This window comes from Eleutherodactylus coqui, chromosome 3 (assembly GCF_035609145.1).
Source record: "Eleutherodactylus coqui strain aEleCoq1 chromosome 3, aEleCoq1.hap1, whole genome shotgun sequence".
Lineage (NCBI taxonomy): Eukaryota > Metazoa > Chordata > Amphibia > Anura > Eleutherodactylidae > Eleutherodactylus > Eleutherodactylus coqui.
In genome coordinates this window covers 272781664-272804593 of record NC_089839.1, presented here as the reverse complement: position 1 = coordinate 272804593, position 22930 = coordinate 272781664, and the positions used below count along the sequence as shown (strand labels likewise).

At 47.8% G+C, this 22930-nt stretch overlaps 1 protein-coding gene across 1 annotated transcript in view; it reads right to left on the bottom strand.

The window, feature by feature from the left end:
* Positions 1–22930, bottom strand: part of XPR1 (xenotropic and polytropic retrovirus receptor 1) — a 130416-nt gene that overhangs the window by 6000 nt on the left and 101486 nt on the right. Inside the window, exons 3-13 of the mRNA XM_066597435.1 lie at positions 15103–15204; positions 14338–14561; positions 12306–12455; positions 11224–11307; positions 9582–9663; positions 9305–9492; positions 8226–8405; positions 7895–8057; positions 6957–7151; positions 3034–3200; positions 2814–2953 (exon numbers count right to left, since the gene is read on the bottom strand). Of these exons, the coding sequence (XP_066453532.1) occupies positions 2814–2953; positions 3034–3200; positions 6957–7151; positions 7895–8057; positions 8226–8405; positions 9305–9492; positions 9582–9663; positions 11224–11307; positions 12306–12455; positions 14338–14561; positions 15103–15204 (1675 nt within the window). The remainder of the gene's footprint in view (positions 1–2813; positions 2954–3033; positions 3201–6956; positions 7152–7894; positions 8058–8225; positions 8406–9304; positions 9493–9581; positions 9664–11223; positions 11308–12305; positions 12456–14337; positions 14562–15102; positions 15205–22930) is intronic.

Here is a 22930-nt window from a genome sequence, read left to right as displayed (position 1 = left end):
GCCATAAATCACTGGTGAGGGAGGTAGGAAGCGCGCGGGGCTCATGAATAAAGTGCTGGAATCTTTCTTCTTAGCTATACTATGATGCAAACGGCACAATATGTTTTGTGCTGGGCGGTGAGAGAGTGGATGCTGGGCAATTAATCAAATTAATTCAAGTAATCGTCATTTTACTGTGGCACAGCTCAAATTTTGGTCACAATAATCAAACAGAGATCATCACTGCCCCCCGGTGGACAGGTCTAATAACAGATTGGGATGAAGTGGGGTGTGCAGGAAGGGGAGCAGAGCAGAAATGGGAGGCTGCGACGGTGGGGAGAGAAGGCGGCACGCGGAGGCTGCGACGGTGGGGAGAGAAGGCGGCACGCGGAGGCTGCGACGGTGGGGAGAGAAGGCGGCACGCGGAGGCTGCGACGGTGGGGAGAGAAGGCGGCACGCGGAGGCTGCGACGGTGGGGAGAGAAGGCGGCACGCGGAGGCTGCGACGGTGGGGAGAGAAGGCGGCACGCGGAGGCTGCGACGGTGGGGAGAGAAGGCGGCACGCGGAGGCTGCGACGGTGGGGAGAGAAGGCGGCACGCGGAGGCTGCGACGGTGGGGAGAGAAGGCGGCACGCGGAGGCTGCGACGGTGGGGAGAGAAGGCGGCACGCGGAGGCTGCGACGGTGGGGAGAGAAGGCGGCACGCGGAGGCTGCGACGGTGGGGAGAGAAGGCGGCACGCGGAGGCTGCGACGGTGGGGAGAGAAGGCGGCACGCGGAGGCTGCGACGGTGGGGAGAGAAGGCGGCACGCGGAGGCTGCGACGGTGGGGAGAGAAGGCGGCACGCGGAGGCTGCGACGGTGGGGAGAGAAGGCGGCACGCGGAGGCTGCGACGGTGGGGAGAGAAGGCGGCACGCGGAGGCTGCGACGGTGGGGAGAGAAGGCTGGTGGGGAGAGAAGGCGGCACACGGAGGCTGCGACGGTGGGGAGAGAAGGCGGCACACGGAGGCTGCGACGGTGGGGAGAGAAGGCGGCACACGGAGGCTGCGACGGTGGGGAGAGAAGGCGGCACACGGAGGCTGCGACGGTGGGGAGAGAAGGCGGCACACGGAGGCTGCGACGGTGGGGAGAGAAGGCGGCACACGGAGGCTGCGACGGTGGGGAGAGAAGGCGGCACACGGAGGCTGCGACGGTGGGGAGAGAAGGCGGCACACGGAGGCTGCGACGGTGGGGAGAGAAGGCGGCACACGGAGGCTGCGACGGTGGGGAGAGAAGGCGGCACACGGAGGCTGCGACGGTGGGGAGAGAAGGCGGCACACGGAGGCTGCGACGGTGGGGAGAGAAGGCGGCACACGGAGGCTGCGACGGTGGGGAGAGAAGGCGGCACACGGAGGCTGCGACGGTGGGGAGAGAAGGCGGCACACGGAGGCTGCGACGGTGGGGAGAGAAGGCGGCACACGGAGGCTGCGACGGTGGGGAGAGAAGGCGGCACACGGAGGCTGCGACGGTGGGGAGAGAAGGCGGCACACGGAGGCTGCGACGGTGGGGAGAGAAGGCGGCACACGGAGGCTGCGACGGTGGGGAGAGAAGGCGGCACACGGAGGCTGCGACGGTGGGGAGAGAAGGCGGCACACGGAGGCTGCGACGGTGGGGAGAGAAGGCGGCACGCGGAGGCTGCGACGGTGGGGAGAGAAGGCGGCACGCGGAGGCTGCGACGGTGGGGAGAGAAGGCGGCACGCGGAGGCTGCGACGGTGGGGAGAGAAGGCGGCACGCGGAGGCTGCGACGGTGGAGAGAGAAGGCGGCACGCGGAGGCTGCGACGGTGGAGAGAGAAGGCGGCACACGGAGGCTGCGACGGTGGAGAGAGAAGGCGGCACACGGAGGCTGCGACGGTGGAGAGAGAAGGCGGTACACGGAGGCTGCGATGGTGGGGAGAGAAGGCGGTACACGGAGGCTGCGATGGTGGGGAGAGAAGGCTGGTGGGGAGAGAAGGCGGTACACGGAGGCTGCAATGGTGGGGAGAGAAGGCAGTACACAGAGGCTGCAATGGTGGGGGAGAGAAGGCAGTACACGGAGGCTGCAATGGTGGGGTGGGGCAGTACGTGCAGCCTGCATGGAGGCCGAAATGAAGGGGGGGGGGTGTGAGGAGAGTGCATGGAGGCCGCCATGGGGGGAGAGGACAGTGCATGGAGGCTGCCATGGGGGGAGAGGACAGTGCATGGAGGCTGCCATGGGGGGAGAGGACAGTGCATGGAGGCCGCCATGGGGGTGAGGACAGTGCATGGAGGCTGTGACGGAGGTGAGGCCAGGATATGGAGGCTTTGAGGAGCAGGGGAGGACAGTATATGGAGGCTGTGATGTGTGCATTTAAAGTACATGGGGTTTTTTGGATGACTGTTGGGTGTAGAACCCCACCCATCACATGTATACAGGTAGAGTTCATACCCTATTCTTATACATAAGGGAATCACATAAACAGCGCTTCCTTAATAAGTAGTGATTACTAGAATTGTCCCCTACAATTCTGATAATCTGTATATATTAAGACTTTGCTATCTATGCGATTCCCTTATGTAAAAAAAAGTAGGTATTATGGCAATTTCAGTTTATTTAGCAACAATACAAAGAAAAATTGACATTAAGATTGAAAAGAGGATGGGAAAAAAAATATTTTCATTTTTGGCCAAATCTCCCAACCCTAAATGGATTCAAGTAATTGAAGGTGATCAGTATATACGGTTTACTTTCTATGTATCTATATTATGACACCTGAAGGCATAAGCAATTATTGTTTTCTTGATTCCTTTTTCTATGTAGGTGGTCATTCAGGTTCTTACCGGAAGACTTCCAGAGGAGCAAGGACGGTGGATATAATATCTGAAGCACTATTATGAAGGTTTAAGTGTGTGAGGGAGATCTGTATGGTCCACGCAAAACGGAGGATAACGTCTTGGATGATCGCACAGTAGTAGTATGCCTGGAAAAATATGGTCATTAGAATTTAAGCCATTGGTTGGAAAGTAACAGAGAAGAATGTGATACTGGCAGCGCTCCTACCTTCTGAGGGTATACAATCTCCTCTCGTAGGAAGGTGTTCTCACCCGCATTCCGGTCAAAGAGACCCCAGTCCATTTTCAGATCCCATATTAGAGTATAACAAGAACTGATGAAGTAACTGATGATCCAAAGGTAGAAAAACACCTGAGCGTCCGAGTGACTCTGAGCTAAGGGAAAAAACACATTACCGTTCACATTATTTTATACTGGGAAATCAAACCTCTAGCCATTTCTAAATGGAAAGAGTTAAAATAGTGATACCCCAGAACACAATTCTGTAGTAGTTTCACAACTCTGAGCACTTCACAGATTTCATCTTCTGATACATAACTTTGGAATGTTTTTTGCAAACATCCCCTTTAAATGCACACGGCCCAACAAAAACCCTTTAACCCCTTGAGTGGCACGCCCGGAAATTTTCCGGGACGAGCTCCACTGCCGATAGTGACATAGCCCGGAAGATTTCCGGCCTATGTATGACTATGGGAGCTGCAGAGCACAATGCCACAAGCTGTAGCATTGTGCTCTGCCTGCACAGACCCACAGAGAACAAAGCAAGGGCTTTGAAAAACGAGCAGAAGATATTGCCGATCTGCCGGCAATCTCCTGCTTTGTTTACAGGTTGCCATAGAGACCATTGGCTTGTCAGAAGCAAGCGGATGGTCTCTGTGGCAGGGAGAGCTAGTGCTTGGCTGTCAAAGGGCAGCTAGGTACCAGCTCTTACAGCAGAGATCAGAGAAAACCTCCGATCTCTGCTGTGTTAACCCTTTACATGCTGCAGTCTATGTGACTGCAGCATGTAAAGGGCTGTCACCATCGGACCCCTGGAATGTGATCAGGGGTCCTGATGGGTCCCTGTGGAAGTCCCCTAAAGGGACAAAAAAAAAAAAAATTATAAAAAACTAAATAAATAAAAACACTTGTCTCCCTTTACTTTGTAAAAAATCAAAAATCAAAATCACACATGTGGTATCCATGTGTCGTAATGACCCAGAGAAGGAAGTTAATACATTATTTAACCCCTTAATGACATGGCCCCTTTTTTTCCCCATTTCTTTTTTTCCTCCCCCCTGTTTAAAAAAATCACAACTTATCCTGCAAAAAACAAGCCCTCATATGGCCGTGTCAATGGAAAAATGAAAAAGTTATGGCTCTTCAGACGCAACTGCAAAATTAGTTGAAATTCAATGATTAGACCATTTTAAAAAACCTGCCCTGGTGGGCACGACAGGGTGGTAGGAAACCCGCCACTCAAGGGGTTAAGAGAACTTCTTTTATTTGCACCAGTTTTGCAGAGTAAAAGTCAAATTTTGGCGCACGCTATAATCATATTAAAATTAGCAACTTTCCTCTGCATTTGCCCCTTTTCAAACGTGACAATAAAAAGGAGGCGGGGTTTAGTGGCCATGGTCGACAGCTTGATGACAAATTTATTAGGTTTTTGATGCCAAAAAATGGTGCAGAAATCACCAAAAAAAAAACCGATGCTCGCTCATTTTGCAGCCTTAAATAGACCAAAGTGTGCCAGATTTATTAATAAGCACTCAGTTTAAGCCTGTCTGAGGGAACCTTCCCCTTTGTCTTCCAGATAGATTTTCTTTCATGATACATCCGTAAGCAAACACTACTATGATCTCGTCACTAGAGGGCAGTACAATACCAAATTTAGCAATATACTTGAACTGATCCACATAGTAAAGAATACTTCATTTCTATGTCTTGCAAATTAGCGATAGAGTAATCCTGCACAGCGCCACCTATTGAAAAGATAGCTGTCCTGCGAGTCAATATCTGACCTTTAAACCAGCTTTCCAATATGACTAGGGAAGCCAGCCAAACCAAAATATCCAAGTTACAAGACCCCCTGCATTCCGCCACTCAATACTGGAAGGCTGAGGTTTTCCTAAGGACTCATTCACACTGGTGTATGAAATCCGGACGGCTGTGTTTACAATTCTTCCCATTGCTGCTCCCCATTTAGGAGTGCTTCGCTTTAAGTCTGCACTCTTGTTCTATTTCTTGGTAAAAGATCAACTTTTTCTTTGCTGTTAGTCAGTTGCAGAAACAGATAAAAGAAACACAGATCAAGTACGCACATTTGAACTATTAAAATACAGAATATGCGTTTTTAATTTTAACCCATTGATTTCCTTGGACTAATTTTTAATCCGCCATAAATCCCTAAGGAGGGTTTCTTGCAAAAGGCGTCCCAATGGAGTTAAGCCTCCCTCGCCTATAAGTCCCCTATCCCAGTAAGGGGCAATGATGGAGTTGAAGTCGCCTACCAACAGTACAGGAACACCCGGTATATCCGGCACAGATTCTAGCATCTGGTGCATAACTCCACTATTGTAAGGATGCGGAATATAATGTGGGATAAGAAGACAGAAATAGTTACAATTCACAATGTAAACAAAAACACCCCTCAGAATCAATTTTATGGAAAAAAGCTGTGAAACGGGATCGATTTATGAAGCGCCAACAGGACATCGGTCCGCCACACATCAATGTAAGTTGAACACCTGAAACTCAGTTATTACCCTCTAGTTGCTCAGGAAGGCCGACGGCGCAAACGTTATTACGTAGCGAGCAATTTTCCAAGTCACCTATTTTACCTAACAGATTGGCAAGTCTGACCCAGTCGGCTCATATCACGTTTTAGTGGCCCTATCTGATCCTCCACTGCCGGATCCTTTGCATATTGTGCCTGAGATGCCATTTTTTTGCAATGAACACACTTGTAGTTGCAGTGTATGTTATGCAGTGTTACATTTATTAGCTGCCACTAGAGCGTCCCTTCATTTCCAGTTAATGCCTCTGATGCGCTGTGGTGACATCTGCTTCCGGCGGGCCTACTCCCCTCCACTCTCCAGCACTCCCTGTTTTCAGGGACACTCCCTGCCCGGCTCAGCAGCTCTGCTCTGTATGAGACTCCCGTGGTCCCCTTGCATGGTAACCGGTTCTGGCAAAGGTACCCAGTTTTGCAGCAGAATCTCTGCCCCAGTCTTATTTGGACATGTGGTCTGTTATACCTTGATTTTCTCAGCCGCCGGCTTTCCCCCGTTTTGCTGTAGTACTTGAAGAGTCATGGTGCATGAAAGCGCCCGGAGGGCCCACCGACGTCTACAAGGTAGTCCATCAGCTATATACGCTCTGCTGTAGTGCAATACCTTGGGTCCAGGATAATAGCCAGGATCTATAGCGGGAGCTCTGACATCCTCACCCAAGCCCCCCCCCCCCCTATTTTATTACATTTTTAACCCCACTTTGTTCCTGTTTCTGTCCTTCCTAGCGCTTGTGTTATTCCTCTCCTACCAGACCTGATGCATTGATAGGGTCTTAGTGTATCGGGTTTACAGCACAGCATGTCACAATCTGATGCACTGAGCCCCTGACAGTGCATGGGGTCCGGCATGGAGCGGCGCTGTGGAGGGGAGACGCCATCTGCAGCATAGAGCGGCTTTTCCTTCACCACGCCAGGAACAGAGCCGCTAAAGAATAACTCCAATGCAGGGAGACTGAACAGTGGGGCAGAGGAGGACAAAGTAGGGTTAAAAATTAATAAATATAAAACAAACCTTTCTTAATAAAAACGCTCATATAGACAGGCACAGCTGCAGCGCCTTCTTCAGTCAAGCCGTTACAGCAGCTGAAGACGGATTTTTCAGCCTTTTCTTCACCTAGCTGCAGGTGAACAGAGGTTTTGTACAGAATAGGCTGATAACAGCTATTGCAGAAATGTATAGAATCGCCTTCTCTGTACAATTCTTTAAAGTGCAGTGTGAATGAGCCCTAAGGATACACAATCGTCCTCTCACCGCACAGCCAAGTTAGACTTGTATGGGTCAGGTAGTGGAAACCTAAAGGTATTCGGCAGGGTCCGCGAACTTTACCTTCCGCAGGGAGAACAAGCTCACAGTTACCTTTGTGTGTTTGGTAGAGGGCAGCGAACGTCACCATGAAGAAGGTAGTGGAATACTTCCCGGCGTTCACCAGATGGGGGAAAGCTCTTTTGGTATCCCTGTATCGTCGCAGGCATTGGATAAAGCGCAGCCAGGCTGGGATACACTGAACCACGGCACGAACGCCATACGAATACGTGTTACACTTCCCGGTGGCTATTAATAAAGGAGCAGAGCATGTTTTAGCAAACCCACTGAATAATACGAAATACTCAACATGTATTCAAATTACACCACAATGAATATTGATCAGCTTTACACAGAATAGGTGATGAATGTCTGATCGAGTGCCCCACTGCGGGTAAAGCATCGATCACTAGAATGGGGTCCGGAGTCCTGCGTTGCCTTTACCTGCACGACTGCATTGAGAAGGAGTTTGAATGGAGCGGCGGTTGAGCATGCATCCTGCTTCTCCATTCGATGTCTGTAGGGCCAACATAAGCAGTCGAGTGTTGTGCTACACTGTATCTGTCAACCATGTAGACTGGGATGGCAGCAGAATGCATGGTCAACCTCCGTGCCATTCATAGGCGTGCAGTGGAGGAGGAACAGGGAGCTCGGGACCCACAACAATCAGACACTTACCACCTATTCTCTGGATGGGTGATACATGTCCATTGCGAGACAACCCCATTAAATGCAAAGAGAGAACCTGTTATAATTAAATACAGTAACCATTTCATGAGTTTTGTGTTGCATTCCTCTCCAAGACAGTCCTGTACATGAGAGCCACCATTAATGTCACGGCTCTGACAAGTGTCTGCAGAAGTATTTATAGCACCACTTAGATGACACTTAGGGGAATCTTTCTCCACCGGAAACTCCTTAATTTGTGATATTTTTCACAACCTTGGGAAGAAAAAAAAAAAAAAAGAAGAAAAGAAAAATGCCAGCTTTACCTCCAGTGATGAGACCCTGCGACTTATCCCATTCCAATTCAAAGCTGTAGAAGCAGATCATAAACTCCAGGTCCATGAGGATCACAGCCAGACTATTGAGTTGATCAGCAAGCCAGAAATCAGCAAAGCCCACCTTGTGGAAAGGGGCGGTGAACACTCGGAACTAGGTGAAACGGGAAGAGGTAGACTCAGAATAAAGAACAAGAGCAACATGAATGCCACAACTCCACATGTGGGATGAGGGCCGCAGACAATTAATGATATACAGGGATGAATCAGATGGGAGGAGTGGAGATACAAAACCAGAACATAAACCAGTGGTTGAACTTACCAATAACTTAAGCAGCCAGAAGCGAGACTTGTAGTAGAAGGTTTTAGTGGGATTAATGAGGAAGAGCAGCATGAAACCATACAGGATCAATGGATTCACCTGCATTGGCAAATGGATATGATATCCGAAGACACAGGCGAAAAGGCTGAGGCACCACAGCACCCCAAGGAACCCTGCAATCTGAAGGACACATAAGGAGGAAAGGCTTAGAGGGTAAACAATAAAAGAAAAAAAAAATTAAAGTACCCCTTTAAAGGGGTATTCAAGGATGTTTTTTATTTCCTCTATTGATGACCAATAGGTCATCAATAGATGATCAGTGGAGACCTGCCACTTAGATCCCCACCAATCACCTGATTCCCGAGGGTGCTGTCACTGTGGTCATCACAGGAAGCAGAAAGTGCTGACCGCAGAGCAGTGGCCCAGGTTGGTATTGCAGGCCCAGCTCCAGTTGAATTCAAAAGAGCTGTAATGCAGTACTAACCCAGGCCGTTGCATTATGTCCAGCACTTTCTGCTTCCTGTGCTGACCATGACGACAGTGGCTCTGTCAATCAGCGGGGATCGGAGCCGAGGGTCCCTGTCGGTCATCAATGGAGAACATTTTTTTTTTTAAATGCCCGAAATACCACTTTAATTGCAGGGGCTTCAATTGCAGGCATATAAACATTTCTAGCATATATACTCAATATCCAAAAGATAACTACTATACAAGGTTATAATGGTTGCAGTACATCTATTTCTACAGACTATGGATGGCATGTAAATCTTTACTATTAGGCAGAGCTATAATACTGCTCTGCGGTTCATATCTTACTATAAGATACCAAATTGAGACATTTCTGAAACATACAATAGGGAGAAAGAAGATGATGCCAAAAAATGACACATCCAACATGCTTCACAGTGCATTAGTCATGATTGCATCTCAGAAATGTCCGTACCAAGAATTTTATGTAAAAAACTATGTACGTGGGTCGTCAATTCACACAGATGTTCAATTTCATACAACTTTCCATGTTAAATAGGAATGACTGGATTACCTAGAATTCAGCCCACGACAGATGAATTAATGCTCACCTCAAAAAGATGCTGATGGGAGAGGTTGTTACGTGGGTTTAGTTCAAATATAAGGACGTGGTTGACCCCGGCCTGCCGCCAGCCATATGTATTGATGCCAAGCAGAAAAAGGAACTCCACCAGCAGAAACCCACCCCTGTAGATCCTCACCAAGGGCCACACATCCCCAATGTCATACTTCTTATAACCTGGGAGAAGGGACATGGAGCTTAGAGGCCTGTAAACATACACCATGCACTGCTGTAACACTCACATGTAGTAAGGCGAAGGCACTGACCTGTATAAACAACCGCACAGTTCAAGACAATAAATATACCACAAAATAGTCCCACTCTGAATGTAGTCCAGGCCGGAGCGGGCTGTGCAAATAGAGAGACCATAATCAGTGATCACCTAGACAAGGTAACAGCCAAGTGCCGATCCAGCTGTGAAAACACAGGAGTTTCCTCTTCTTCAGGGTACGCTCACACTTAGCAGAAATAGTGCAGATTTTATAAATCCGCCTCAAAATCCGCACTGTTGGTGCATATTTTGACGCAGTTTGGATGCAGATTTTTCACTGAGGAAACATGTGAACGTACCCTTAAATGCTATTTTTTAGTGTAATTTCTGTGTCATCAGAAAATGGCAGATTCTGTAAACTTAGTGTTCTGTAAAACATTCATTGCATAGCGCATTAAGGCCGGCTGTAACACAGCTGTGACGGGCTCTGCCGCGGAATTCCTGCGGCGGAGCCCGTCACGGTTTCCCCCAGCCGGCCGGCCGTGTCATATGACGTGGCGGCGGTAGGCAGAGAGGCGATTTCACGCCATCTTCCGCTGTGCTACAGAAGATAGCGTGAACAGACGGCTTCCATTGACTGCAATGGAAGCCGTCCGCGCGTACACCCGCTGCAAATAGAGCATGCCGCGGGTGAGGGCGGGTGATTTCACGGTGCGGAATTCCGCACCGTAAGCATTGAGCTATTAGGTTCAATAGAACCTAATAGCTGCGGGCAATACGCGGCGGAAATCCGTCCGCGGGAAGGAGGCCTTATACACGCAGTAGTGACAGGCACGCTGTTATGACGTGTATTTTTTATGTATGACTATGGTATAGTTTGGCTAAACTTACATTTTATTAGTTGCAGCACACACTACAAGCTGAGAGTGGAACCCGGTGTATTCATGCACTGCCGGCTCCTCTGCCCCTGACTGACAGCTGTACATGGGAGGAAAGTTGTTAGTCAGCGGCAGATGGGTGGAGGAAGCTGGCAGCTCAAGATGACACCCGACATGGGCTCGAAGCATGCTGGAGCTAAAAAAAAAATAATGTATGTATGTATGTATGTATGTATGTATGTATGTATGTATGTATGTATGTATGCACATATAGATATACACACACACAAAATACACTGCGGGAAATTTATCAACGCTTTTTTGGTGTAGTTTGGAGCTTTTTAAACTGAAGGCCACTCTGCCTCATGACATTTTCCCAAAAAGCTGGCGTGGCCTGTCAGGAAGGGGTATGGCCTCTCCAAACCGACATATTTAATTTACACCAGAAATGGTCCTAAATGGTATTCTAAATCTATGCCAGTGCCCAGCTGGTACATTTCTGTGTAGATGCACGGATGAGCTGGGATGCGCTTAAGATAAGAAGTGTGCATCTCTCTATATTATATGCCAGCATAAACCATATAAACACCAGCATCTGTTTGTATTTGCCTGCCTATCCCTCTTGCGTGCCACTAGAGGGCAGAATGAAGTCATACTACTTTGTAATATACTAAGCCATATCCTGTACATTGGAGCAAATAATGCCGCTCAGATCCTCCAAAGTGACTTGTTCTTCCAAAACAGTGTGACTGAATATTTTGTATTCTTGGAGAGATGATATGGAGAAGCGCGAGCTCTTCACCAACACAAATGACTCACTTGGGCGGCTCCAAGTGGCGGCACACGCAGACGTTTCATAGCTTTCTGCCGGTCTCCATCTTCTAGTTCGTTGGTCACTACAGCCTGGGAAGAAAAGTAGAGAAAAATTAAAAAGAAGCCAAACAGCAGCCATCAATGCAAAAATATATAATCCCGCTGAAAAGTGTTAATTGTGCTTTAGGATATTCCACACGTTGCCAAGTATTTCAGCAAATCTGTGCGAAACAGGCATTTCTTACATTAGGATTTTGCTGCATATTTGCCATGAAATCCCACACATTGGAACATTGGAGACTGTTAGTAGCGTTGTACATTCTTATATACTGGCTTATCTGTTCATAGCATCATATTATGTGGCCTCTGATTGGCAGGTGGCAGCCACCTGACTTCCGCTGTCAGAGACCAGGGCTGCTGCGCTGGATCGCCGGGCTGAGGACAGGTAAGCACTACTGTATTTGGCATGTTCTGACAGCTGCACCTGGCGGTAATTTATTATTATTTATTTATTTTTTAAGTAAATCGGATAACCCCTAAGGGCTCAAAGTACCGCGATGCATGAAATCTGGTGACCATACACCTAAACGCAGTTTAAAGGGTATCCCAGGACTTAAAAAATAAGCAGTACTCGCCTCAAACGGCCCATCTATCTCTGCAGATCGGACTTCTGAAGAGGTTGCAGCAGTCACATGTAGTTTGTTATACATGGGACCGCTCAACTAATCACTGGCTTCAGCGGCCACGAGCCGTTCATGGCAGCATCACTGCTGAAACTAGCGACTTTAATGAACAGAATATGACCGCTGCAGATTCTTCTGCGTCCGGAGTAATGGGAACATACAATGGCCATAACAGATTCAGGACTTCACATCCTTTTCCACACGAGAGATGATCATTCAGTGAATGGAGGCGGAGCGCGCCAGAGATGGCTTCTAACCGCCCGCATCCATTCAGATGAACGACTGCCTGTTTACACACGCTGATTGTCGTTTGACTTTTATGCGCGCATCAACTGAAAGACGCATGAGTCGCGAACATTAGGCGTGTACAAATCCTGCTGAGCAGTAACGCATCTTCAGAAATACCTCCGTCTCAGAAATCAACTGATTGATCTTTTTGCAGGTGTAGAATGGCGCCACTTCCACGTGAGCCACTCTCCAGTCTGCGCCTCGACCGGTGTCCAGGATCTTGTCATGTTTCTTTAGGATTTTGCGGAACCCTGTGAAGTTGAGATTCTAGAAGTGAAGGAAAAAACAAACTAGTTTTATGCATGAAATTAAAGAGAACATAATGTTCCACCCAATCCAACCCTCTTCGCACTTGGAGTCATGAGGCTTTCTGATAGTCGGCAGTGCTGGTTTTGTAGTTCAAAACACCAGATCCTCTATGGAAATTGGAAGGACCCCATTATAAGTCAACGGCGTCCATAAGGATCCGGGCTTGCTGTCATGCCTCCGTCATAAATGGAATGGAAGCCATGACGCTCGTAGGAACAGAGCAACCACAAAGACCAATCACTGCCGTCCAAACCAAAGTTACAGACTTCCTGTGTAGAAAAGTGCTAAGAAAGCAGTGAGGACAAAGGGAAACAAAATATTATAGAAACGCTATACAGGTGAGTCACAAAACGGTAAGTCGTTGATATATTCCTATCTATATACGGTCTTCGCTTGTAGTTATGTGTGTTATAGGAACATTTCTTATTAACCCTTTCCAAACCGATTTTGGATTCAAGATTTCCTAAAAGGCTTTCTCTTTTTGCTGTTACACAACGGTGCCATCTGCTGGGTAAAGCTGGTGTGTGCGCGTCAGAGAGGCTCCGATAGCAGAGTGGCTGGCAAAAGACGGTAATAATACTCCGTCGGACGTCCTCTGACATTGGAGCTGTACAAGCTTCAGTCAGAATGTAGGAAGACGTCAGGCAGTGGATTGGAAAGGGTTAAGACTTGTGGAAACTTGCAGTTTTGTGAGAACTTGAGGTACTTATCAGTGCAAACCAGGAGTACAACAGAAGCAGAAAATGCTCCAACTACAAAGAATTGACACAAAAGTTATAGGATGCCAACTAAAACCTAATCGGCAGACTGCCCACAGAATATACTTTACAACGAGAACACAGATCGGGCACTGGAGGTAGAAATATGTTAGAATGTGTGTAGAGAAATTACCAGTATATCTTATATTAGAATATGAGAAATAATGTCCTGTTCTATTATTCCTTCTAAAGGGAACGCTGTCAGCAGCTCTGGAGCCGCTGAACGGCCAGCATGCCACTATGCAAAGTGGGGTTGGTTTTCTAAAGATTCCAGTATTACATAGGAAGAGAAGTTAAACCTGGATTGAGCCGAGTCCGGCAGCACTGAGTGCATGCACACTGAAGCCAAGTATACTGGTGGTCTATATACATGTGCCCGATGCCACTAGAGAGGAGACCTGGCAGACACATTATGGGTACAGCCAGAAGGACTGATTACACGGCTCTGCAGCCTCGGTCCCACTGACTATTCCAGACTTTCCTTCCTTTGTCTGGAGGGGCTCTTCTTAGGTCTGGCTCCCGCCACTGTGTGTCACATGGGCGGTCTCCAGGATAGGGGATAAGTTGTTGATCGGTGGGAGTCTCACCGCTGAGACCCTCACCGATCCCGAGAATGGGGGTTCCGTCCCCCTCTTCTTGTCACTGTGAGGATGCCTCTCCCACCTACAGTGACGTCACACTGAATGAAGCGCTGGCTGAGCATGCGAAGTTGGCGCTTCATTCATTTCAGTGGGACTGACAAAAAAACCATGCTCAGATATCTCCGCAGTCCCACTGAAAATGAATGAAGCGGCAGCGCACTTGCGTGAAAATCGCTCCAGTCGCTCTCCTCACTGTGGGAAGTGCGGTAAGTCAGTCTGCAGTGAGGAGCACGGGGGGACATTAGGCAGCTATTCTCAGGAATGGTGGGGGTCTCAGCAGTGAGAATCCACCGATCACCAAGTTATTCCATATCCTGTGGATAGAGAATAACTTCTAATTCTGTTTAGTAATCGGGAACCAATCACATTATGTCAGACTAATAAAGCTATCTCATTCTACATTAAATAAGCCGTTCGTTAGGCTGGGCGGCCATCTTGTACCTGGTAATTCTGCAGTAAAATTAGGCTGAGATAGAACTCGCTGAAAGCCAGTTTCAGGTCTCGAAGATTTCGGTGCTGGACTCTTTCCTCATGTGAGAGGGTGAAGACAGCCTTCCTCCGCTGCCTGAGGGCTGGTAACCGGCTGCTTTCCCTTTGTGCATCCAGTGAAGACTGCAGCTCATTTTGTAAGGTCGCTGAGCGTCGCTGAGCTTCCGCCAACTTTTCTGTAATAAAACACACGATTATCTTTAAAAGGTGGTTTTCCAGGATAGGCCCTCAAGAGCTGATCAGTAGGGACCCTCCCTTGGCTAATAATATCAGACGATCAGCTGTTCACCAGTCCGCCTGTATGGAGCAGGAAGTGTATAGCACTGAACACTTTGCAGTGGCCCAGTATGGTATTGCAGGCACAGCTCCTAATGAACTGAATGGCAACTCTGCCTGCAATACCATGCCGGGCTGCTGCAAAATGTATGAAGTCTACTGATCTACACAGTGAGAGCGGCTCAGCAAACAGCTCAGCGTCTGGTGCTCCAAGTGACGGATCCCTACTGATCGGTTGTTGATGACCTGTTCTGAGCAAAGTTTAGCAATTTTACAAAACTGGAAAAGCCCTTTACTAATGTAATTAATGAAGGTTAATATTAGCATTGGAGATGTATAAGCAATAGATCCATCAGAGGAGTGACACGGCAGCGACGCTACAGTTCCAGGGGTCCATATGTTCCCACGGCTCAGACCCAGATGGAACTTCAGTCCAGTTACCTGAATAAAAGGTGTTGATTTTGGCAAGCTCCTTCTCACACGTCTGGAAGAATTTCTCTTCAAACTTGGCAAAATAACGTTTTACGTTGTCTTCGTCTGTTACTGCAAGACAAAAAGGTGGAGGACAGGACTGTCAGAAGGAGGTGACCCGGCATCACTCATCAGGAGACGAATGGGACGTTAGTAAGCATTAGAGGGTTAGCAGGCTTTACTAAAAATATAAAACCTCTGCCAAAAAGTAAAGAACCAGTACTCCCCCCTGGTTTCCCGGTGATCCAGCATCTGTTTACAAGCAGACAGCAGTGACCTTTCATGCTGCTGGCGATCACTGCAGCCAATCAGTGGCCACAGTGGTCATGTGATGCACTGCTGGCATCATGACTCCTAGCGCTGAGCGGTGCTGCAATTGGTCAGCAGCCACCGAATGGATTGCTGGTACAAACAAGAGTTGAGTACTGGTTTTTGTAGTTTTGGGGGTTTTTTTTGCTTTACACAAAACATTTTTTTTGTTTTCTCTTTACATTTTTCTAAAGTTGGTTAACCTTTTTAAAAAAAAAACATTTATCAAGAATTCCCAAAACATTGCGGCCCTCAAGATCTCCTCACAGCTAAGAAGCACAATTAGAATTTTCAACGTGTGTTTCTAAAAAAGTGTGAAGGATTTGTCTTATGCGCTGGGGATTCTGTTTGGGGAGGGGAATCCCTGCGGGCCGAACGGTTCCATCCAGATACTGAACCGAACAGCAACGGACGGACCCCTTTGTCTATAATGGGGTCCACCTGCTTTCCGCTCAGCTACCCGGCTTTTGGATGGAAAAAAAAAAAAAAAGTACTGCATGCAGAGTTTTCTTCCGTTATTTTCAGCCGGCTCTGAGAGGTTCCAACACAGATGTAAAGCAGGCCTTAAATCATTATAGCCCTTTTCCCTTTGGTTGATTTCCACTCCCCCCTTCCACATGCCTCTATGGGCAAGAGCAGAGAGCGTCAAACCAGCAGCGGTTCTCCCCTAAGGCCCATTTAGACACAATGATAATCACTCAAAAGATGTCGCTCAAGCGACTTTTGAGTAATCACCATTGTGTCATTTACAGTGCAAGATGATCGCTCAAGATGAAGGATGCAGAAGACAAGCGGGGTGTGCCTGCTTCTCTTCTGCATACAGCTGTTCCCCCACTTTGAGCGCTGGCTGTTATACAGCCGAGCTCTGGGAGCGAAGGATGCAGAAGACAAGCAGGGTGTCCCCGCTTCTCTTCTGCATACAGCTGTTCCCCACTCCGAGGCCCCAGCTGTCATACAGCCAAGTGCTCGGAGCAGAGGATGCAGAAGACAAGCGGGGTGATCCCGCTTGTCTTCTGCATCCAGATGTTTTCTGCACGGAGAGCCCAGCTGTTAATACATCCGAGTGCTTCATGCCAGGTATGGAGAATGCAGCTGGACCACTCTGTTCTTCATAGCCAGCCTGTTATCAGGTAGTGGGATACAGCTGAAACAATAGTATCAGCTGTATCCCGCTGTGAATCCCTGATAAGGCTGATCATCGTCTTTCACCACGCTAAAGGACAACAATGAGCGACGGCTTAACGAAAACTGCACAGTCAGTGCAGTTACACACAACGATTATCGCTCAAAAGACGGCTTTTGAGCGATAATTGTGTCTAAATGGGCCTTTAGGCAGCGCTGATACACCCAGATAATACCATATCCATGCAACCGGTGCAGACAGTCAGGATCACTGTTGATCACCATGGAGTCTATTATAATACAGGAGAGGTCTGTGATGAGAAGGCTCCTTTACCTCTCTTTTATGACGGCTCCTACAGAGACGGCCACCAAGCCTTCGCAAATACCCGAAATGCAAACCCGCCCGGTTATGCAGAGATACGAATGTGGAGAATAATCAATAAGTGGGCAGACCTGCCATTCAGGAGTTAACGAATCTACAAAGAAGCCGTAAATGCAGAAATACAAACAGTGTCTGAAGAAGTAATGAAGGACTCAATGAGCCCTTTTATGGGAGAGGAATCTTTATATTGGTCACACTGAAGCAGAAATGCTAAAACAACATGGTCCATGCGGTGCGCAAGTGCCCAGCCGTCCGGTATATCACCCCAGTAACGAGCGCACAGCCCAACGCACATCGCTGCCGTCTGCCACATTAGGCAAGCGAGATTCTCACATGCAATGTGCTAGTGATCGCAGTGACCGCGTCCTCCGGGATCCTCACCGCCCGATCACCCGCTAACAGTGCCACAAGCGCTGGCAAATATAGCTGCTCAATCAACGGAAGCGACTAGAGCAGCGCCAAAGCTGCGTGGGTATCTTTACCGATTGTTTCATATCACCTGCCGTGACTACGGCTACCGCAGAAAATATGTCATGTTTCCTAGCAGCGCTCCAAGGCCATGTAATAACACATGCAGCAGAACAATAGGGGAGGAAGGGAGCGGAAATAATGTGCTTCAATCAAGTCGAACAGCAATGGCGAGATAATCTACAAGACTGGCACATATAATAATACAGTACATACATCACGTAAGATGGGCTTTAATATTCTCCAGGCATAAGAGATGAAGGATCAGCGCCAGGATACGAGCACGCATCGTCTGGGCTCCGTGCCCGCTCTCAAAACCATCATCTGGTTAAAAAAACACCCTTTCCAATACGTTAGCAGGGGATTCTGGGATAGGGTACGTCCGCAAGGTGGTGATGAAATAATCCTCCACAGCGCCACCTATCTGATGGAAACTACCCCATCAGTCCATACCCAATCTTTTAACAACACGGCTAGGAATGCAAGCCAAATCAAAGTAGCTACCTGCCAATAGGTGGCACTGTGGAGAAATTATTCCATCACTCATTTGCATCTTTTTCCCAAGGAGCATTGCATGGCCAATACAAGTCTCCCTCACTCTAGTGGTGCTCTCACATTAATGGCCCCTCAGCTAGCGAAGAACAACCCCTACTACACACTAATGAGGGGCAAGGACCCCAAAACAAAATGTACAGGGGCACCCAGATTTCACTTATATCCTCAAGTCATGTTGCAAGATGAATACTGACTCATAAGGCAGTTACCTTCCAATAGGTGGCACTGTGGAGGAATTATACAATCACTCATTTGCATTTTTTTCCCAAGGCGCATTGCACGGCCTATACAAGTCTCCCTCACAATGAGGGCCTCTCAGCTAGCGAAGCAGAAACCTGCTGTACAGTAATAAGGGGCAAGTATTCGGAAACAACTCTGATTTTGATTAGATCCCTAGTCATGTTGCAAGACCTAGTGAAAGGATGAATATTGTCTCATAGTGTAGCTACCTTCCAGTAGGTGGCGCTATAGAGGTATTATTCCATCACTCATTTGCATAGCTTGCTAGTATAGGAATAGGAAAACCCATTTCCATATCAGAAAATAAAGCATTGCTGCTATAATAGGATTCCATTATCATTAGTAAGTGAAACTTTACCCAAGACATTCACAACTACAATCACAGTCATTATTAAGTAATTCTACCGGTTAGAGAAAGAAGGAAGAACGTTTATAATGCGGTAAGATGGGAAGCGAAGCCCAAAACAATAGCTGACAATTGTATTATCTGCTACAAAGTTCATTGCAGAATACAATGTAAAGCACAGTAGATGGATTCCTTTACCTATTTACACTGATTGTCCTTCATGGTATGGATGATAGAGACCGGTCCGCAGAGGACGAGTGCGGGATGTGGAGAGCATTTAACGCTGTACAAGAAAGTAACAGCCTTGATGCCGTCTAACACCGTTCTGCATTACTGGACACACGTGATTAGTAGAAGCTGCAGAGCAAGTACATAAGTGCATTACACAGAGCCCCCCAGCAGCGAACGGATAGACCCCCTCATTTGCTGCAGAAACACATGGGGGTCTCACCAGCCGCTCTCTTAATATCCGGATGAGTTGAGGCCTCCCCACGATTATAATATTCACAGGAACACCACTCGATAATTGGTCCGCCGAGCTCTGTGAAGCGGGAAGAGCTGGGTATCCCGTGAGTGACCTCTATTAGATCTCACACTGGGGGCCGCTAATTACTGACGCACGCTCCAAAAGTGTACAAAGGGAACAAAAAGACGGAATAATGCTCTGCCCGCCATTGTAGAAAGAAATGTTACAGACCGCAAAAAATGGACAATTCAAAGGCCGTCAATTTATGAATGTAAGGAATCCATTACATTTCTAACCACAAAGACCTGCTAATTCACACAGCGCCAGGCTCCTGTTTAACCCTTTCCAATCCAGTGTCAGACCCCGTCCCACATGGAGATTTCGCTGCATAGCTCCCATGTCTGGTGAGGTCCGATACAAGTATCTAAGCACTACGCAGAAGAGAGCGGAGACATCGTATATATAGATTACACTGTGCAGAACAGAGGTCCCATGTCAGACCCCCCCCCCCCCTAAATGGTTTAATCCATACTAATATCATCAATGCGAAAAGTAACCCTGTCTGTCTGTCCCCTTATCACAGCTAGACCACTGAAGCGATTTTGATGAAATTTGGCATGGAGATCGCTTGCATCCCGAGGAAGGACATGGAGTACGTTTTATCCTGGAACTTTATTAGGAGGCGCACCTCTGCGCCGCGAGGAAGGGGGTGCACATCATAAAGCTATGCCTACACAAACGTGCAGGCGTGATGGCAGACGTTGCTGCAGCACGTATACAATTATTACGCTAGCACGGATACCCGGCGTTGTCCGGGATTAAAATTTGAATAAAAGACATTAACAAGTGTCGAGATTTTAAAGAAAATCTGTGTTGCCCATAGCAACCAATCACAGCGCAGCTTTCATTTTATCTCAGTGGTGTAAGAAATACAGACGAGACCAAAACAGTCGTGTACAGAAGTACATAGCAGATCGCAGGCACGGGCCGATCACCATTTCATCTCGTTACCTTTCAATATACAGCAAAACACAGAAAAAAAATTATAAATTCCACGGAGACGAAGTCGCAGGTAAGTGTGTGTATGTATGTATGTATGTGTGTATGTGTGTATGTGTGTATGTGTGTACGTGTGTATATATATATATATATATATATATAAAATTAGTGTAGTATACATATTAATTCACATTTAATTTTTAAAAAAATAATCATTTTTTAGTTCAGCAATTTTAAAAAGTCCACAACGCGCTTTCCTACCCAAAATAAATAGGAGCTGGGAAACGTGCGGGCGGCAGGGAGACTGGACTGGTGAGGGTTAGGCCGCCTGCACACGAACGGCTTTGAATTGCGGAATCTGCGATCGGCACCTGCGCAGACGATCTGCTGTAACATTCGCCCATTGGAAGCAGTTTTCAAGAGAGAGAGGTGGAAAGAGAAAAAATAAATAAATAAATTAAAAAAATGGGGAAAAAACCAAAAATTTCAGTTTGCTCTATTTTAGAGCCGATTCCGTGCGGACAGGCTCTATTGATCTCTATGGGAGCGTTCAAATCGCAGTGCATCAGCAATTACATTGCGGAAGGGTGCAGAATTGTAGGCTAATAGTTAGCAGGTTGCCAGGAGACCACATAACAAGATGACTGATGTTTTCAGAGAAGAACACGCCACTGCCCCCTACAGTAGCCGGGGGACTGGATATCCCCAGCCAAGAGGGCAGTACGCCGTTCTGAAGGCTCCACAGAAGTGCTACAGAATGTCATCCGTCATTATCCTTTTCCCAGGGGGTTGGACAACTTTCTGATGTAATTGTTTGCTTGCAATCTTTTTTTTTTGCGCGGACGAAACGCTGTACATACACGCGGAAAAATGACTGCGCTCGCAATTTGTTTCCCACAATGAATCGCGTTGTGTGCGGGCGGCCTTAATGCGTGCGTCTATGCCGGAACAAGGACATATCAATTCAGAAACAGAAGGCGGCCATACTTACTGGAATATATAATACAAGGGCAGGTATGGATAGCCACACATTGGGGGAGGAGCTGCCTAGTATTACACCAGGCATACAAAGGGTGCCAGTCCCACAGATGCATATAGTACAACATATTAATGACGCCATATACAATTCGGCCCGACAGCTTTCCCCATACCTCAAAAGTGAACCACACTGGAACTGAAACCGTGGGCTCCTCTGGCATTTAAAGGGATGCTGTCACCTGCCTGCAGCACCATAGGCTAAGTTATGGTGCCATTAGAGTATTATTATACTCTCCCGCTTCCCTAACCCTGCACTGTCCCCGAGGTGCTTCACTTTAGAGGTGCAGGGCTGTTTAATCATATATGTGGGGTCATTGCTGAGGGATGTGCTGCTTTCACCCGGTGTCTACGCCTGCCAGCCGCGCCGTCTGCTTCCATGTTGCCTACATGCTGCTATTTTCTGCGCAGAAGCCCCGTGGATGAGATGTAACAAATGTAGTTTGTGCGGTGCAGAAAGATATCCGCGTACAACCCACTGAATTAAACACGCGCGGCAGATTTTAAATCCGCGACATGCGAATGGTTTGCAGCTTCTTTTCGTCGGTATCTCGGTGAAACAGAAACATTTCAGCCGCGGCGAATACGTAAGACTTTACACTGAAGCAAAAGACGCTGCTTCTGGTTTTGTGCAGATTCAGTCAGTCGGTCACATCTGGCCACGTACGGGTAACTACGGCCTGATCAATAATCAATCAGCTACTTCATTGAAATGCAAGGAACGCACTGGAAATCACCAAGAGCCCCAGGGAGGGCGTGCAATTTCAGGAATACTGGACCAGTTTGGAGGTGGGGGTAGGGGAGCGGTAAACAACAATGTGTAATCTTTCTCATATAATATTAATACATATATACACACACAGTACATATAAGAATATATCAAGAGAATGTATATTAGGGCTCGTTCATATGCTCGTATGTGTAGAGCGTCGTGGGTCTCCCGCATACACATACGCTTTGCTGGTAGATACCGCATATAGGCTGTGTATGGCACTGCGCATGCCCGCGAATAACGCGCTCACAGACATGAGCGTGGATGCATATGGAAACGCTGTCCAGACACAATGTATTGCGTATTCACAGCCTATCATACACAGCCCATACAAGAGTTGCGTATGATACACACAGAAATAGAGCATGCTGCCACTTATTTCTCTTGCATATTGATACGCAGTGTCCACACATATGTGCACAAGGAACAGGGATAGTGCATTCTCTATCATTGACTCCATTCACTGCATTTTATGCATGGGATATAAGTGTGCGTAATACGCGGCGCCAATAAACCCATGTGAATGAGCCTTTAGTCCTTCACACAGATGCTTTTGAATTCCATTTTGCTGCGCCATTATAGAGCAGAAAAGCAGCACCCAGCACACGAATGAAACAGTAGTAGGACGCACCCAAACGGACCCCATTGACTATATCGTATCTCGGTACTGTTGTATCTTGTCCCCACCAGAAGAATGGGTGGAAACAAGCTGCATGCCCACAACTTGGGCAGGAGAATGGGTTTCCAGTATGTCCTCTCCTGCCTTGTCACGCCACTGACCCCACGGTCGCTCTCCCTTGTGCCCTTACCGGCTTCTGCACTAGACAGCGCCAAAGCAGGGACAGGAGAAGAAGGCAGAGCGCCAGGGGCAGTGACAGCAGGGGAATGCAACCGAGGGGGTGGGGGGAGTTTGTGGCGGGGAGGGGATTAATTACTGTGCCAACGCTGGCAGGGAAGGTCACTGGGGGAATAATCACTACAGACCTACCGAGCCCACAGCGATGCCAGTTTGAGGAGTTGACGCCTAGGAATATTGACAGCGGGGGAATGCAATGGATGAGGAGAAGGAGGTGGGGGAGCGACTTACACCGCGGAAGCTGGAAG